The sequence below is a fragment of the Salvelinus namaycush genome, chromosome 6 (assembly GCF_016432855.1).
Source record: "Salvelinus namaycush isolate Seneca chromosome 6, SaNama_1.0, whole genome shotgun sequence".
In the NCBI taxonomy this organism is placed as follows: Eukaryota; Metazoa; Chordata; class Actinopteri; order Salmoniformes; family Salmonidae; genus Salvelinus; species Salvelinus namaycush.
The window spans coordinates 2733950-2753949 of NC_052312.1; the positions used below are offsets into that span (position 1 = coordinate 2733950).

Genomic DNA, 20000 nt, shown 5'->3' on the forward strand with positions numbered 1-20000 from the left:
GTTCAGGAGTGAGGTACGTAAAAAAAAAATAACATTTGACTTTATCATCATTTCTAACCTGTTCTTGGATTTTCAGTCTCTTGGTAGACGTTTCCCTGTTAGGCACTGATCCAGAATCAGCTTTAATTTTTACAAATCCTAACCTTAATTATTAGTTTGAATAAACGCTAATCTGACCTTAGTTTAGTGTCTAGAGGCAACTTCCAGCTGGAGTAAATTCTGTCATGTTTCTCCAAATGAACCATAGAGTGGGATAACAAAGTTCTACCTCAAACACCCAGAATTCAGTCTGATATTTATTTTATTTTACGTAACTCTGTTGCTGGATGTAAACTACCTCAGGCAAGTAGTGTGAGTTTTCATTAAACTCGCTGGCTAATTCAATCCCTCAAATCTTATTTTTCGGGATACAAACGGCGCAGTTTAGAAGTCTTTAAATTTTCCCTGCCTCAGAACAGAATTTAATAGGAAACTTCTTGCATATCAAATGCTTTGAAATTGGAGCTTGTCCTGTGGAAAAAGATGTCCCCTGTCGCCACCCGTACATCCTGAAAAATATATCCACGAATTTGATCCGAAGACCTCGAGTTTCTATCGCTCTTGATTAGAAATGGATTCAACAAGCCAGCTCAGCCAATCCTAGACTGATAACAGAGTTTCACACAAGTTTGTTCTCCAATAACAATTGTTTTATCTTTAATATTTTCTCTGTGATACTCTTTTATGTCTCTCAGACAGCAAGAGGAGCTAATTTGTAGTGGCTGTTTGTCCTGGCTGAGGATGTAGTGAGATGCGATCAGTCACAGGTTAGGAGGAAACTGAGGAGACAGGTGTGAGGTGAAACCGAGGACAGCAACTCAACAGAATGAAAATGTCTAACCTACACAGAGAATGTGAGAAAAAAAACTTAGTTGATCAAATAACAACTTTCAACAAAGGCAAGAGCTAAACTAAAGGGTCACACTTCTAGCAAGATACAAATCCGAGGGCCAATCACTTTATAAGGCCTACCAAAGACACTTCATAGAACAGTCATAAGCAAATGGCATGCTATAGAAAGGGTGGCAAAGCGTTAACCTCTATTACGTAATCGTAGGCTTTATCACACTGGCGTGTTTTCCTTGGACACGGAACGTCATGAGGGCGTAGTTAAACGGGTACCTGGTAATGCCGATAAGTGAGGTCATTCCCCCTGCTTTAGTCATATTAGTTAGTGAGACTCGTCATCAATAACAAAGGTTCCACTCATGGAACACCCAAAAGTTCCAGAATCCCTTCTACCATTCCCTTCTATTGTCTGTGTTCCATCCCTGCCCTTTTCCGCTCTTCGTAGCAGTTCTCCGGCTGTGTTGTATATTTTCAGTTCCCTTCCAATATCACCTCCCAGCTCATATTCCCCACTGGCCACCGTCACGCACCAAAGACAGAAGTGTTTCTGTATTGACTCAAAATTGAATTAGGTGGTGACGGGAGAGTGAGCTGGACTCACCCAAACCCTGAACTTCAACGAACCTGACTTGTCACGGTTCCAATGTAAGCCAGGGAATATTGTGTTCAGTTTCGACGTGCCATGGCTGAAAGGGCCTGGTGTGTGTGTGTGTGTGTGTGTGTGTGTGTGTGTGTGTGTGTGTGTGTGTGTGTGTGTGTGTGTGTGTGTGTGTGTGTGTGTGTGTGTGTGTGTGTGTGTGTGTGTGTGTGTGTGTACATGCCTCACATGCATACCTTTTTCATGAGACCCATTTGATTCCCATTTGATTCCCATTTGATTGCCATGTATTGTGTGTGTTTCTTTGCTGTGCTGATATCTACTGGGACAAAGAGCTCCATAGCGGAGGTGCATTATACAATGTGGATCACAGTACCTTCTCCAGCCACAGCACACAATGTGGATCACAGTGCCTTCTCCAGCCACAGCACACAATGTGGATCACAGTGCCTTCTCCAGCCACAGCACACAATGTGGATCACAGTGCCTTCTCCAGCCACAGCACACAATGTGGATCACAGTACCTTCTCCAGCCACAGCACACAATGTGGTTCACAGTGCCTTCTCCAGCCACAGCACACAATGTGGATCACAGTGCCTTCTCCAGCCACAGCACACAATGTGGATCACAGTACCTTCTCCAGCCACAGGACACACTGTGGATCACAGTACCTTCTCCAGCCACAGCACACAATGTGGTTCACAGTACCTTCTCCAGCCACAGCACACAATGTGGATCACAGTACCTTCTCCAGCCACATCACACAATGTGGATCACAGTACCTTCTCCAGCCACATCACACAATGTGGATCACAGTACCTTCTCCAGCCACAGCACACAATGTGGTTCACAGTACCTTCTCCAGCCACAGCACACAATGTGGTTCACAGTACCTTCTCCAGCCACAGCACTCAATGTGGATCACAGTACCTTCTCCAGCCACATCACACAATGTGGATCACAGTACCTTCTCCAGCCACAGCACACAATGTGGTTCACAGTACCTTCTCCAGCCACAGCACACAATGTGGATCACAGTACCTTCTCCAGCCACAGCACACAATGTGGATCACAGTACCTTCTCCAGCCACATCACTCAATGTGGATCACAGTACCTTCTCCAGCCACAGCACTCAATGTGGATCACAGTACCTTCTCCAGCCACATCACTCAATGTGGATCACAGTACCTTCTCCAGCCACAGCACACAATGTGGTTCACAGTACCTTCTCCAGCCACAGCACTCAATGTGGATCACAGTACCTTCTCCAGCCACAGCACACAATGTGGATCACAGTACCTTCTCCAGCCACATCACTCCAGAAAGCATGACTTCTCTCTGAGGTGGAAAAACACAGTGGATGTTTATTTTCGCCCGCCGCCGCAGTCGTTTCTTTTCTGTCCCTCTTTTGCTTCCAGGCTAATTTTCAATAAATGCTGAATTTTTACTAATAAATGTGTTCTCTGTTGATAACATGGATTTTACATTGAATCATTTTCTCACCTTACATTCTGAGAAAAAAAAAGGTGCTGTCTATAACCTAAAAAGGATCTTCGACTGTCCCCATAGGAGAACCCTTTGAATGACCAATTTTGGTTCCAGGTAGAACCATTTTGGGTTCCATGTAGAACCCCTTCAACAGAGGGTTCCACATGGAACCCAAAAAGGTTCTCCTATGGGGACATTCGAAGAACCCTTTTGGAACCAATTCTAAGAGTGTAGTGCTTGGTAATGTCTGTTTCAGTGCAGCGGGATTACAGAGTGTATTCCTACAATTACAATGGAGCTGCAACCAGTGTGTGTGTGTGTGTGTGTGTGTGTGTGTGTGTGTGTGTGTGTGTGTGTGTGTGTGTGTGTGTGTGTGTGTGTGTGTGTGTGTGTGTGTGTGTGTGTGTGTGTGTGTGTGTATGGGAGGGAGGGGTCTGATGATGAAAGGGGGTACAGCCTCCTCAATCTTTCTCTCACTCGCATACACACACACACACACACACACACACACACACACACACACACACACACACACACACACACACACACACACACACACACACACACACACACACACACACACACACACACACACAACCTCTTGACAGATAATGATGGAGAGTGACTCACTCTGCCTGTAAATGGCCTTTTACAGCCCTCTATCCTCTTGGACAAGTTCCCTCCAGGCTCCTCTGTATGAGGCCACAGGCTAAAACCTCCATATAGTACAGCTCTGTTGTTTATAGCTCAAATACCACTTCCCTTCGGGCCTCTGGGTCCTTCATCGCCCCCTGCTGGTCAACACTGGAACTACCCCAGGGCAAATCTACTGTGACAATCCACTGACATTCCACATGATACATGTCATGTAATATTATCATATGTGTTATCTTATGTAAAAACAATTATGTTGCTTAACTGCATAAAATATTTGTTGCTGTTTCGGTTCTTTTTAAATTTAGTAATTTTTTTGTGTTCGTCCAATCATGCCTCTTTAATCTCTCCCTCTTGCTGAAACAGGGGCCTGATTGCCTTGAACTCAAATGACACCTACTACCTTGAGCCAATCAGAGGGCTGGACTCTCTCCATCACTCGCTGGTCAGCGCAGACGATCTGCCAATCAGAGGCGGGACTTGCGGCCACGGGCATCAGACTGGACACCCCAACCTCCTCTCCGGTCTGCTGAAACCTTTGCATCAAAGGGTGAGGGACACACACACACACACACACACCGACAGACACAGCAACACACCAACAGACACGTCAGCGCACCAACAGACACAGCAACACACCAACAGACACGTCAGCGCACCAACAGACACAACAACACACCGACAGACACAGCTACACATCAACAGACACTAACAGATACAACAACACACACACCACCACACCAACAGACACAGCAACACACCAACAGACACAGCAACACACCAACAGACACAGCAACACACCATCAGACACAGCTACACACCAACAGACACAGCAACACACCAACAGACACAGCAACACACCAACAGACACAGCAACACACCAACAGACACAGCAACACACCAACAGACACAGCTACACACCAACAGACACAGCAACACACCAACAGACACAGCAACACACCAACAGACACAGCAACACACCAACAGACACAGCAACACACCAACAGACACAGCAACACACCAACAGACACAGCAACACACCAACAGACACAGCAACACACCAACAGACACAGCAACACACCAACAGACACAGCTACACACCAACAGACACAGCTACACACCAACAGACACAGCAACACACCAACAGACACAGCAACACACCAACAGACACAGCAACACACCAACAGACACAGCTACACACCAACAGACACAGCTACACACCAACAGACACAACAACACACCAACAGACACAGCAACACACCAACAGACACAGCTACACACCAACAGACACAGCAACACACCAACAGACACAGCAACACACCAACAGACACAGCTACACACCAACAGACACAGCTACACACCAACAGACACAACAACACACCAACAGACACAGCAACACACCAACAGACACAGCTACACACCAACAGACACAGCTACACACCAACAGACACAGCAACACACCAACAGACACAGCAACACACCAACAGACACAGCAACACACCAACAGACACAGCAACACACCAACAGACACAGCTACACACCAACAGACACAGCTACACACCAACAGACACAGCTACACACCAACAGACACAGCAACACACCAACAGACACAGCAACACACCAACAGACACAGCAACACACCAACATACACAACAACACACCAACAGGCTCAACAACACACCAACAGACACAGCAACACACCAACAGACACAGCTACACACCAACAGACACAGCAACACACCAACAGACACAGCAACACACCAACAGACACAGCTACACACCAACAGACACATCAACACACCAACAGACACAGCAACACACCAACAGACACAACGGCACACCAACAGACACAACAACACACCAACGGACACCAACAGACACACCAACAGACACATCACCACACCAATTGACACCAACATGCACAACAACACACAAACAGACACAACAGCACACCAACAGACACAACAGACACAACAACACACCAACGGACACCAACAGACACACCAACAGACACAACAGACACGACAACACACCAACAGACACACCAACAGATACAGCAACAGGCACAACAACACACCAACAGATACACAAACAGATACACCAACAGGCACAACAACACACCAACAGACACCAACAGACACAACAACACACCAACAGACACAACAACACACCAACAGACACACCAACAGATACACCAACAGGCACAACAACACACCAACAGACACACCAACGGACACCAACAGACACACCAACAGACACAACAGACACGACAACACACCAACAGACACACCAACAGATACAGCAACAGGCACAACAACACACCAACAGACACACCAACAGATACACCAACAGGCACAACAACACACCAACAGACACACCAACAGATACAGCAACAGGCACAACAACACACCAACAGACACAACAACACACCAACAGACACACCAACAGATACACCAACAGGCACAACAACACACCAACAGACACACCAACAGATACAGCAACAGGCACAACAACACACCAACAGACACACCAACAGGCACACCAACAGACACAGCAACAGGCACAACAACACACCAACAGGCACACCAACAGACACAGCAACAACAACACACCAACAGGCACAACAACACACCAACAGGCACACCAACAGACACACCAACAGATACCGTCAGGCATACCAACAAACCAACAGACACAACAGCACACCAACAGATACACACCAACAGGCACAACAACACACCAACAGACAAAACAACACACCAACATACGCATCACCACAGCAACATACGCATCACCACACCAACAGATACCGTCAGGCACACCAACAAACCAACAGACACAACAACATACCAACAGAAACTTGGGGAGGCAGGTAGCCTAGTGGTTAGAGCGTTTAGCCAATAACCAAAAGGTTGCCAGATCGATATCCCCGAGCTAACAAGGTAAAAATCTGTCATTTTGCCCCTGAACAAGCCAGTTAACCCACTGTTTCCCGGTAGGCCGTCATTGTAAATAAGTATTTGTTCTTAACTGACTTGCCTAGTTAAATAAAGGTTCAATAATCAATAGACACAACAAGTCTTTATTTATTTGGACACATTTCACATTCTCTATTGACCGCAAGCCCAACAAAGTCTTTCATTTGTATAAACTGTATGGTATGTTCTCTATCAACAGAACAAACAAGAGTGACAGAAGTTTTTACAGATGAACTTTCCACCACCAGACAAAACAGAGTTACAAAAGAAAAGTATATGTTTATCTTTGCATGGCAGATGTCAGACTATGCCACGGTATATAGCCCAAACTTCTATTCCAACAAACCAAACATAGAGGTACAGACAGACTCCACATCCTTCACCTCACAGTCACTAGAACACCACCAAGCACGGCAAGAGCACAAACAATACAAATATTAAAGGTTCAGAAACTGATTGATTAAATACAAACTGATTAAATAAATACAAACTGATTGATTAAATACAAACTGATTAAATACATACAAACTGATTGATTAAATACAAACAGATTGATTAAATACAAACAGATTGATTAAATACAAACGAATTGATTAAATACAAACTGATTGATTAAATACAAACGAATTGATTAAATACAAACTGATTAAATAAATACACACAGACTGATTAAATACAAACTGATTTAAAAAAATACAAACTGATTGATTAAATACAAACTGATAAAAAAAATACAAACGAATTGATTAAATACAAACTGATTGATTAAATACAAACTGATTGATTAAATACAAACTGATTGATTAAATACAAACTGATTGATTAAATACAAACAGATTGATTAAATACAAACAGATTGATTAAATACAAACAGATTGATTAAATACAAACAAATTGATTAAATACAAACTGATTAAATAAATACACACAGACTGATTAAATACAAACTGATTGATTAAATACAAACTGATTGATTAAATTCAAACTGATTGATTAAATACAAACTGATTAATAAATACAAACAGGTTGATTAAATACAAACTGATTAAATAAATACAAACTGATTGATTAAATACAAACTGATTAAATAAATACAAACAGATTGATTAAATACAAATAGATTGATTAAGTACAAACTGATTAAATAAATACAAACAGATTGATTAAATACAAACTGATTAAATAAATACACACAGATTGATTAAATACAAACTGATTAAATAAATACAAACAGATTGATTAAATACAAACTGATTAAATAAATACACACAGATTGATTAAATACAAACTGATTAAATAAATACAAACTGATTAAATAAATACAAACAGATTGATTAAATACAAACTGATTAAATACAAACTGATTAAATAAATACAAACTGATTAAATAAATACAAACTGATTAAATAAATACACACAGATTGATTAAATACAAACTGATTAAATAAATACAAACTGATTAAATAAATACACACAGATTGATTAAATACAAACTGATTAAATAAATACAAACAGATTGATTAAATACAAACTGATTAAATAAATACAAACAGATTGATTAAATACAAACTGATTAAATAAATACAAACTGATTAAATAAATACACACAGATTGATTAAATACAAACTGATTAAATAAATACACACAGATTGATTAAATACAAACTGATTAAATAAATACAAACTGATTGATTAAATACAAACTGATTAAATAAATACAAACAGATTGATTAAATACAAACTGATTAAATAAATACAAACAGATTGATTAAATACAAACTGATTAAATAAATACACACAGATTGATTAAATACAAACTGATTAAATACAAACTGATTAAATAAATACAAACAGATTGATTAAATACAAACTGATTAAATAAATACAAACTGATTAAATAAATACACACAGATTGATTAAATACAAACTGATTAAATAAATACAAACTGATTAAATAAATACACACAGATTGATTAAATACAAACTGATTAAATAAATATAAACAGATTGATTAAATACAAACTGATTAAATAAATACAAACAGATTGATTAAATACAAACTGATTAAATAAATATAAACTGATTAAATAAATACACACAGATTGATTAAATACAAACTGATTAAATAAATACAAACTGATTGATTAAATACAAACTGATTAAATAAATACAAACAGATTGATTAAATACAAACTGATTAAATAAATACAAACAGATTGATTAAATACAAACTGATTAAATAAATACACACAGATTGATTAAATACAAACTGATTAAATACAAACTGATTAAATAAATACAAACAGATTGATTAAATACAAACTGATTAAATAAATACAAACTGATTAAATAAATACAAACTGATTAAATAAATACACACATATTGATTAAATACAAACTGATTAAATAAATACAAACTGATTAAATAAATACACACAGATTGATTAAATACAAACTGATTAAATAAATACAAACAGATTGATTAAATACAAACTGATTAAATAAATACAAACAGATTGATTAAATACAAACTGATTAAATAAATACAAACTGATTAAATAAATACACACAGATTGATTAAATACAAACTGATTAAATAAATACACACAGATTGATTAAATACAAACTGATTAAATAAATACAAACTGATTGATTAAATACAAACAGATTGATTAAATACAAACAGATTGATTAAATACTAAAAGATACTAGCACAACAGCGCATGGCAACAGCAGAAGTTATTGTCATATTAAATGTTAAGAATAGGGATGGATAAAATTCCCAGAATGTATTCTTTAACAATATATATGTAAAGGTGAGGAAGAACCTGCTAATGCTTTTATGGAGCATATCAAATGTAGAACAGAAGGAGACGTCTCTGCTATTAAATAGTATTTTCTGGTATTATTCCTTGAAGAGACGTCTCTGCTATTAAATAGTATTTTCTGGTATTCTTCCTTGAAGAGACGTCTCTGCTATTAAATAGTATTTCCTGGTATTATTCCTTGAAGAGACGTCTCTGCTATTAAATAGTATGTCCTGGTATTATTCCTTGAAGAGACGTCTCTGCTATTAAATAGTATTTTCTGGTATTATTCCTTGAAGAGACGTCTCTGCTATTAAATAGCATTTTCTGTTATTATTCTTTGAGGAGAAAGCTTCTTCTTTGTGTGATTAACCTTTTGATGTGATGGACATAGTATTCATCAGTCTCTTTGCGGGGATGATTACATGGCTATTGACTACACACATGCAAACCTGTACACACACACACACACACACACACACACACACACACACACACACACACACACACACACACACACACACACACACACACACACACACACACACACACAGACAGACAGACACAGAGACACAGAGAGAGAAAGTGTGCATTTTGTCCTTCAGAGGAAATTACCATCTCTCTTGTCATACAAGCATAAACACATTATTGGATTTCTCTTAGAGACTTTTTAGAGGCACACACGAAATCACTTCGAGGCTGAAAGCCAGAGGGAATTATACGGTTGGTGGTTGGGTCTGTTGCCGTTGCGTTTGTTTCCCCCCAGTGTGAGTCTGTCTTACTGTAGTGTCCTTCCACGGAGGAAGGCGAAAGGCTAAACACAGGGCCTAATTTGCTCCAGTGCAGCCGTGAATGCTGATAATGTCCCTGTGGTGAACAGTCATTCAAGCCTCTCTCTCTCTGTCCCTCTCTCTCTTTCTCTCTCTCTCTCTTTCAATTCAATTCAAGGGGCTTTATTGGCATGGGAAACATACAGTGCCTTCGGAAGGATTTACTTTTTACACATTTTGTTACCTTACAATCTTATTCTAAAATGGATTACATAGTTTTTTTCCTCATTAATCAACAGACAAAACCCCATAATGAAAAAGTGAAAACAGATTTTTTTGAAATGTTTGCAATTGTATTAAAAATAAAAAACAGAAATACCTTATTTGCATAAGTATTCTGACTCTTTGCTATGAGAATCGAAATTGAGCTCAGGTGCATCCTGTTTCCATTGGTCATCCTTGAGATGTTTCTACAACTTGATTGGAGTCCACCTGTAGTAAATTCAATTGATTGGACATGATTTGGAAAGGCACACACCTGTCTATATAAGGTCCCACAGTTGACAGTACATGTTAGAGCAAAACCCAATTGTCCTTAGAGCTCTGAGACATGATTGTGTCGAGGCACAGATCTGGGGAATGGTACCAAAACGTTTCTGCAGCATTGAAGGTCCCCAAGAACACAGTGGCCTCCATCATTCTTAAATGGAAGAAGTTTGGAACCACCAAGACTCTTCCTAGCGCTGGCCACCCAGCCAAACTGAGCGATCGGGGGAGAAGGGCCTTGGTCAGGGAGGTGACCAAGAACCCGATGGTCACTCTGACAGAGCTCTATAGTTCCTCTGTGGAGATGAGAGAAACTTCCAGAAGGACAACCATCTCTGCAGCACTCCACCAATCAGGCCTTTCTGGTAGAGTGGCCAGACGGAAGCCACTCCTCAGTAAAAGGCACATGACAGCCCACTTGGAGTTTACCAAAAGGCACCTAAAGACTCTCAGACCATGAGAAACAAGATTCTCTGGTCTGATGAAACCAAGATTGAACTCTTTGGCCTGAATGCCAAGCGTCACATCTGGAGGAAACCTGGCACCATCCCTACAGTGAAGCATGGTGGTGGCAGCATCATGCTGTGGGGATGTTTTTCAGCGACAGGGACTGGGAGACTAGTCAGGATCGAGGGAAAGATGAACGGAGAAAAGTACAGAGAGATCCTTGATGAAAACCTGCTCAGGACCTCAGACTGAGGCGAAGGTTCACCTTCCAGCAGGACAACAATGTCACGTTCGTAGAAAAGGTCGGATCAAGGCGCAGCGTGATTTGAGTTCCACATCTTTTATTGCTGTGAAACTTAAACAAAACAATAAACAAACTACTACAAACGTGAAAGCCGTAGTGCACAAAACACAACAAGACAACGAACATCAGCTGCCTCTAATTGGGAACCATATCAAGAGCACCAACATAGAAAAGACTAGAACACTCCCTAGTCACGCCCTGACCTACAACACCATAAAGAACCAAGGGCTCTCTATGGTCAGGGCGTGACAAACGACCCTAAGCACACAGCCAAGACAACGCAGGAGTGGCTTCGGGACAAGTCTCTGAATGTCCTTGAGTGGCCAAGCCAGAGCCCGGACTTGAACCTGATCTCTGGAGAGACCTGAAAATAGGTGTGCAGTGATGCCCCTCATCCAACCTGACAGAGCTTGAGAGGATCTGCAGAGAAGAATAGGCGTGCCAAGCTTGTAGCATCATACCCAAGAACACTCAAGGCTGTAATCATTGTGCGTCAAAGTACTAAGTACTGAGTAAAAGGTCTGAATACTTATGTAATACTTACTGTATGTAAATGTAATATTTCTGTTTTTGCTTTGTCATTATGGGGTATTGTGATGTCATTATGGGGTATTGTGATGTCATTATGGGGTATTGTGATGTCATTATGGGGTATTGTGATGTCAATATGGGGTATTGTGATGTCTTATGGGGTATTGTGATGTCATTATGGGGTATTGTGATGTCAATATGGGGTATTGTGATGTCATTATGGGGTATTGTGATGTCATTATGGGGTATTGTGTCTAGATTGAAAGGGGGAAAAACGATGTAATCAATTTTAGAACAAGGTTGTAACGTAACAAAATGTGGAAAAAGTCAAGGGCTCTGAATACTTTCCGAAGGCACTGTACGTATGTTTACATTGCCAAAGCAGTAAAACAGATAATAAACAAATGTGAAATGAATAATAAAAAATAAACAGTAAACACGTAAAGTTCCAAAAGAATCAAGACGTTGCAAATATCATATTAAGTCTACATACAGTGTTGTAACGATGTAGACATAGTTAAAGTACAAAAGGGAAAATAAATAAACATAAATATTGGTTGTATTTAGTATTGTGTTTGTTCTTCACTGGTTGACCTTTTCTTGTGGCAACAGGTCACAAATCTTGCTGCTGTGATGCACACTGTGGTATTTCACCTAGTAGATATGGGAGTTCATCAAAATTGTGTTTGATTTCAAATTCTTTGTAGGTCTGTGTAATCTGAGGGAAATATGTGTCTCTAATATGGTCATACATTTGGCAGGAAGGGTAGGCCGCCGAACCAGGGTGTCTGTAGTGACGCCTCTAGCACTCAGATACAGTGCCTTAGACCACTGCGCCACTCGGGAGCCCAGGGTGTGCAGGGTGAATACATGGTCTGTCGTACGGTAATTTGGTAAAAAGTAAATTTGACATTTGCACAGTACAATGTTTTGACTGAGGAAATGTACGAGTCTGCTGTTAATGATAATGCAGAGGATTTTCCCAATCTTTTGCATAATTTTCCCAAGTTTGTTGTCTCTCGCTCTCTCTCTCCTCTCTCTCCTCTCCATTTCCTCTTCTCCTTCTATAACCTTCTCTTTCTCCCTCACATTTTCTCCTCCTCTTTTCATGCTCTTTTTGCTACGATTTTGTTTTCTTCCCCCCCTCTCTCCCTCCTTCTCTCTAGGCCCTACTCGCAATTTCTTGAACAGCCACCCATTAATTATGCTGAGATGCCAGCCATAGCAGACTCCAGACACGGTCAGACCACTGTCTTGAAAATAAACAGTGGAAACACACTCTCTCTCTCTCTCTCTCTCTCTCTCTCTCTCTCTCTCTCTCTCTCTCTCTCTCTCTCTCTCTCTCTCTCTCTCTCTCACTCTCTCTCTCTCTCTCTCTGTCTTTCTTTCTCCCCCTCACCCTCTCTCTCTCTCTCTCTCTCTCCCTCTCTCTCTCTCTCTCTCTTTCTCCCCCTCACCCTCTCTCTCTCTCTCTCTCTCTCTGTCTTTCTTTCTTCCCCTCACCCTCTCTCTCTCTCTCTCTCTCTCTCTCTGTCTTTCTTTTTCCCCCTCACTCACTCTCTCTCTCCCCCCTCTCTCTCTCTCTCTCTCTCTCTCTCTCCCTCTGACACCTCTCTCTCTCTCTCTTTCTCCCCCTCACCCCTCTCTCAGCCCCCCCTCCAAAAGAAAAGGTCTGTAACACTATGGGTCACTCATGACCGAAAATAGTGTTGTATGAACCACTTTACAAAATAACCATCACTGGCATTGACAATGGGTGGCTACTGGTCTCTGATCCCATGAAGTATATCTCATGCCGTTGTGACCTTGAGCAACGACACTTAACCCCAGACCAAGATAAATACTGCACTGATAGGCTACTGTATAAAACACATGTGATTCGTCAACCCTCCATCTGGTGAGCTGCTGGGTATGCAGGTTTTTGATCCTGCCCTGCTCAAACACACCAGAGTCAGCTCTTGTTTTTCCTCTCTAGTCCCTGTTTTCTAGTTTTCCCGGTTTTGACCATTCCGCCTGCTCTGACCCTGACCTCTGCCTGCTCTGACCCTGACCTCTGCCTGCTCTGACCCTGACCTCTGCCTGCTCTGACCCTGACCTCTGCCTGCTCTGACCCTGAGCCTGCCTGCTCTGACCCTGACCTCTGCCTGCTCTGACCCTGACCTCTGCCTGCTCTGACCCTGACCTCTGCCTGCTCTGACCCTGACCTCTGCCTGCTCTGACCCTGACCTCTGCCTGCTTTGACCCTGACTCACTCTCTGTCTCTCCCCCTTACCTCTCTCTCTCTCTCTCTCTCTCTCTCTCTGTCTCTCCCCCTTACCTCTCTCTCTCTCTGTCTCTCCCCCTTACCTCTCTCTCTCTCTCTCTTTGTCCCCTTCACCCCTCTCTCTCCCCCTTACCCCTCTCTGTCTCTCTCTCTCTCTCTCTCTCTCCCTCACCACTCTCTCCATCCCCCCATATGTCTCTAGCAGTCCAAGAAGGCCACAGCGCTACACAGGCCGGCTGCCCACTGCCCTGGAACCCTGCTAGACCACAATATTGGTCTTCTGTCTGGCCCGGGCAAGACAGCCATGCCTGCTTGTATAAATCAATGTATTTTAATTACCACAGAGCCTCTGCCTAATAGCTGTAATCAAGTATTAGTATAGCGGAAAATGACTGATAGAAAGATCCTGAGATTGTAACGTGTCACAAACGGGATGTTTCTCTTCCATTGTGTCATTTCTGTTTTACCACTGTGAAAAGCTCAGTCTGTTGCCATGGTTAAAAACAAGCCCTTTTTTTTTTTACCTCCACGACAATAGGATGAGTGGTGGGTGATCATTTCTAAACAGGAAGGGGACACGATTCGGTCCATTATACCAAACGGACCAAATAACTCCTCACTGTGTCCCTCCTCCCTTTCTGATCTCTCTCTGTTTGGAAACAGGTGAGACGAAATGCCTGGGGCACCACCAAGTACATGGAGCTGTACATCGTGGCTGACAGTACATTGGTAAGCTAGCGAGCCAACAACAAGTGGAGCTATTCCTTATTGTTCCCTTGATCAGAGCAGGGCAAGTGCGTATGTGTTTGTGTGTGTATAAGTTTGTGTGCGTGCATGTGTGTGTGTGAATGTATGTATGAATGTATGTGCACAAAGTTGTGTGTGTGTGTGTGTGTGTGTGTGTGTGTGTGTGTGTGTGTGTGTGTGTGTGTGTGTGTGTGTGTGTGTGTGTGTGTGTGTGTGTGTGTGTGTGTGTGTTTGTGTGTGTACACAAAGTCAAGTGTGTGCGGCACATCCGTCCAGGAACGTCAACCAACCCATTGAACCATTGACATATCAAATGGACATGGGGAACGTTGTGAACAATAATTATCTCATCTAACATAATGGTCCTCACTCGTCCTCAACTCTGACATAATGGTCCTCACTCGTCCTCAACTCTGACATAATGGTCCTCACTCATCCTCAACTCTGACATAATGGTCCTCACTCATCCTCAACTCTGACATAATGGTCCTCACTCATCCTCAACTCTGACATAATGGTCCTCACTCATCCTCAACTCTGACATAATGGTCCTCACTCATCCTCAATTCTGACATAATGGTCCTCACTCATCCTCAACTCTGACATAATGGTCCTCACTCATCCTCAACTCTGACATAATGGTCCTCGTCCTCAACTCTGACATAATGGTCCTCACTCATCCTCAACTCTGACATAATGGTCCTCACTCATCCTCAACTCTGACATAATGGTCCTCACTCATCCTCAACTCTGACATAATGGTCCTCACTCATCCTCAACTCTGACATAATGGTCCTCATCCTCAACTCTGACATAATGGTCCTCACTCATCCTCAACTCTAACATAATGGTCCTCGTCCTCAACTCTGACATAATGGTCCTCACTCATCCTCAACTCTGACATAATGGTCCTCACTCATCCTCAACTCTGACATAATGGTCCTCACTCATCCTCAACTCTGACATAATGGTCCTCATCCTCAACTCTGACATAATGGTCCTCACTCATCCTCAACTCTGACATAATGGTCCTCACTCATCCTCAACTCTGACATAATGGTCCTCACTCATCCTCAACTCTGACATAATGGTCCTCACTCATCCTCAACTCTGACATAATGGTCCTCACTCATCCTCAACTCTGACATAATGGTCCTCATCCTCAACTCTGACATAATGGTCCTCATCCTCAACTCTGACATAATGGTCCTCACTCATCCTCAACTCTAACATAATGGTCCTCACTCATCCTCAACTCTGACATAATGGTCCTCACTCATCCTCAACTCTGACATAATGGTCCTCACTCATCCTCAACTCTGACATAATGGTCCTCACTCATCCTCAACTCTGACATAATGGTCCTCACTCATCCTCAACTTTGACATAATGGTCCTCATCCTCAACTCTGCCTACTTGGTGAAATAGTGTATAATTATGATGCTGGCTGATGGGCTGAAGCACCTTTTCCTCACTGATAGAGAGCAGCATAGACGAGACCAGAGGATTTGTCATGTTAATGATGAACGTTTCTAGTTGGGTCTAATGGTGGGAGACAGAGAGCTCATTACCAGTCCTAAATAGACAATGTGCTCCAGCCGGCCAGGAAGGAAAAGATATGTCTTCCATAACGGTCTATTCTACGTTCCAGTTGGCTACTGTTAGGTGCAATATGAATATGACGCCGTGGTAACAGTGCATGGCGGTGACCAATCAGAATACAGTTTTTGGTCCACTCCTGTTCTTAATTGGTACCTACTACGATGATGAATTGGGGGTAGAGATGGTGAAGTGGGACAGGTTTTTCTTCTGGATCTCTCTTGTTCTATTGAGGACGGCCATTTAAAAAAAAAAATGTATTGTGTTTGGTTGAACATTTGTCACTATTGATTTTATATCTGTCACTGAATGCTATTCTATCTCCCTTTGTAATCTAGTATAAACGACAGAATAAGGACTACCAGAAAACCAAGCTGAGGATAATGGAGATTGCCAATTATGTTGATAAGGTAAGCCAGCGTGGTGATGTGTGTGTCTTAGATGCAATCCACAGGGGGAATAAAGAGAGCTCAGTTTATGTGTCAACAAAATGGATAGTGTATCAGGGCCGGGAGAGAGAGAGAGTCTGGTTTTATAAATCACCTACTGACATATCATTAACTTCCACACAGTCCTGTGATATTTCTAAGATTAATTGTCTTTCTAGTCCTTTCCAATTCTGCCCTTTGTTTTGTGTCATCAGAATGATCAAAGTGATTGAAAATGATAGATTTTGAATAATCTAAATTTGTCTATTTAGAAATGCCCTAGTCACAATGAAAAACAAAACATATGTCTCTGTGTGACCCCATTGCCGTGAGTGTTGCCTGATGCCGTGAGGGATATCTGTTGCCGTGAGTGTTGCCTGTTGCCGTGAGGGATATCTGTTGCCGTGAGTGTTGCCTGTTGCCGTGCGGTTGTGTTATGTTGTGGTTGGGGTTCAGTTCTACAGGGCTCTGAACATCCGGGTGCCTCTGATTGGCCTGGAGGTATGGAAGGAGAGGGATGAGTGCATCATTACAGAGGAGCCCAACACCACTCTCTGGTCCTTCCTACAGTGGAGACAGAAGCTTAAGTCCCGCAAGAAGCACGACAACGCACAGCTACTGACGTTAGTAAAGACCACACACACACACACAGCACAGCCATGCTCTTAACGCCACAGCAATTAAATCAAATCAAATTATTATTTGTCACATGCGCCGAATACAACAGGTGAGTGTTGCCTGTTGCCGTAAGTGATATCTGTTGCCGTGAGTGTTGCCTGTTGCCGTGAGTGTTGCCTGTTGCCGCGAGTGTTGCCTGTTGCCGTTAGTGTTGTCTGTTGCTGTCAGTGTTGTCTGTTGCTGTCAGTGTTGTCTGTTGCCGTGAGTGTTGTCTGTTGCCGTGAGTGTTGCCTGTTGCCGTGAGTGTTGCCTGTTGCCGTGAGTGTTGTCTGTTGCCGTGAGTGTTGTCTGTTGCCGTGAGTGTTGCCTGTTGCCGTGAGTGTTGCCTGTTGCCGTGAGTGTTGTCTGTTACCGTGAGTGTTGTCTGTTGCCGTGAGTGTTGCCTGTTGCCGTGAGTGTTGCCTGTTGCCGTGAGTGTTGCCTGTTGCCGTGAGTGTTGCCTGTTGCCGTGAGTGTTGTCTGTTGCCGTGAGTGTTGCCTGTTGCCGTGAGTGTTGCCTGTTGCCGTGAGTGTTGCCTGTTGCCGTGAGTGTTGTCTGTTGCCGTGAGTGTTGCCTGTTGCCGTGAGTGTTGCCTGTTGCCGTGAGTGTTGTCTGTTGCTGTCAGTGTTGTCTGTTGCTGTCAGTGTTGCCTGTTGCAGTGAGTGTTGCCTGTTGCCGTGAGTGTTGCCTGTTGCAGTGAGTGTTGCCTGTTGCCGTGAGTGTTGTCTGTTGCCGTGAGTGTTGTCTGTTGCCGTGAGTGTTGCCTGTTGCCGTGAGTGTTGTCTGTTGCCGTGAGTGTTGCCTGTTGCCGTGAGTGTTGCCTGTTGCCGTGAGTGTTGTCTGTTGCCGTGAGTGTTGCCTGTTGCCGTGAGTGTTGCCTGTTGCCGTGAGTGTTGCCTGTTGCCGTGAGTGTTGCCTGTTGCCGTGAGTGATGCCTGTTGCCGTGAGTGATGCCTGTTGCCGTGAGTGTTGTCTGTTGCCGTGAGTGTTGTCTGTTGCCGTAAGCTATATCTGTTGCCGTGAGTGTTGCCTGTTGCCGTGAGTGATGCCAGTTGCCAGGCAGTTGTGTTATGTTGTGGTTGGGGTTCGATTCTACAGGGCTCTGTACACCTTACAGTGAAATGGTTATTTACAAGCCCTTAACCAACAATGCAGTTTGAAGAAAATAGAGTTCAGAAAATATTCAGTAAATAAAATAAAGTACAAAATAAATCAAAAGTAACACAATAAACAAGAATAACGAGGCTATATACAGGGGGCACCGCTACCGGGTCTATGTGCGGGGCTACAGGTTAGTTGAGGTTATGTGTACAGTGGCTTGCGAAAGTATTCACCCACCTTGGCATTTTTCCTATTTTGTTGCCTTACAACCTGGAATTAAAATAGATTTTTGGGGGGTTTGTATCATTTGATTTACACACCATGCCTACCACTATGAAGATGCACATTTTTTTATTTATTGTGAAACAAACAAAAAATAAGACAAAAACCCCCAGAAAACTTGAGCGTGCATAACTATTCACCCCCAAGTCTCTAAGCTTGGCACATCTAGCCACTGGGATTTTTGCCCATTCTTCAAGGCAAAACTGCTCCAGCTCCTTCAAGTTGGATGGGTTCCGCTGGTGTACAGCAATCTTTAAGTCATACCGCAGATTCTTAATTGGATTGAGGTCTGGGCTTTGACTAGGCCATTCCAAGACATTTAAATGTTTCCTCTTAAACCACTCAAGTGTTGGTTTAGCAGTATGCTTAGGGTCATTGTCCTGCTGGAAGGTGAACCTCCGTCCCGGTCTCAAATCTCTAGAAGACTGAAACAGGTTTCCCTCAAGAATTTCCCTGTATTTAGCGCCATCCATCATTCCTTCAATTCTGACCAGTTTTCCAGTCCCTGCCGATGAAAAACATCCCCACAGCATGATGTTGCCACCACCATGCTTCACTGTGGGGATGGTATTCTCGGGGTGATGGGAGGTGTTGAATTTGAGCCAGACAGCATTTTCCTTAATGGCCAAAAAGCTAAATTTTCGTCTCATCTGACCAGAGTACCTTCTTCCGTATGTTTGGGGAGTCTCCCACATGCCTTTTGGCGAACACCAAATGTGTTTTCTTATTTTTTTCTTTAAGCATTGTTTTTTTTCTGGTCACTCTTCCGTAAAGCCCAGCTCTGTGGAGTGTACGGCTTAAAGTAGTCCTATGGACAGATACTCCAATCTTCGCTGTGGAGCTTTGCAGCTCCTTCAGGGTTGTCTTTGGTCTCTTTGTTGCCTCTCTGATTAATGCCCTCCTTGCCTGG

The 20000-nt window shown here is 42.6% G+C and overlaps 1 protein-coding gene across 1 annotated transcript in view; it reads left to right on the forward strand.

Moving 5' to 3' along the window:
- The window catches only part of adam19a (ADAM metallopeptidase domain 19a), a 211718-nt gene that overhangs the window by 157908 nt on the left and 33810 nt on the right, over positions 1-20000 (forward strand). Inside the window, exons 5-9 of the mRNA XM_038995829.1 lie at positions 1-13; positions 3997-4180; positions 14939-15004; positions 16960-17031; positions 17506-17672. The exon at positions 1-13 is cut by the window's left edge and continues 64 nt beyond it. Coding sequence (XP_038851757.1) covers positions 1-13; positions 3997-4180; positions 14939-15004; positions 16960-17031; positions 17506-17672 — 502 coding nt within the window. The remainder of the gene's footprint in view (positions 14-3996; positions 4181-14938; positions 15005-16959; positions 17032-17505; positions 17673-20000) is intronic.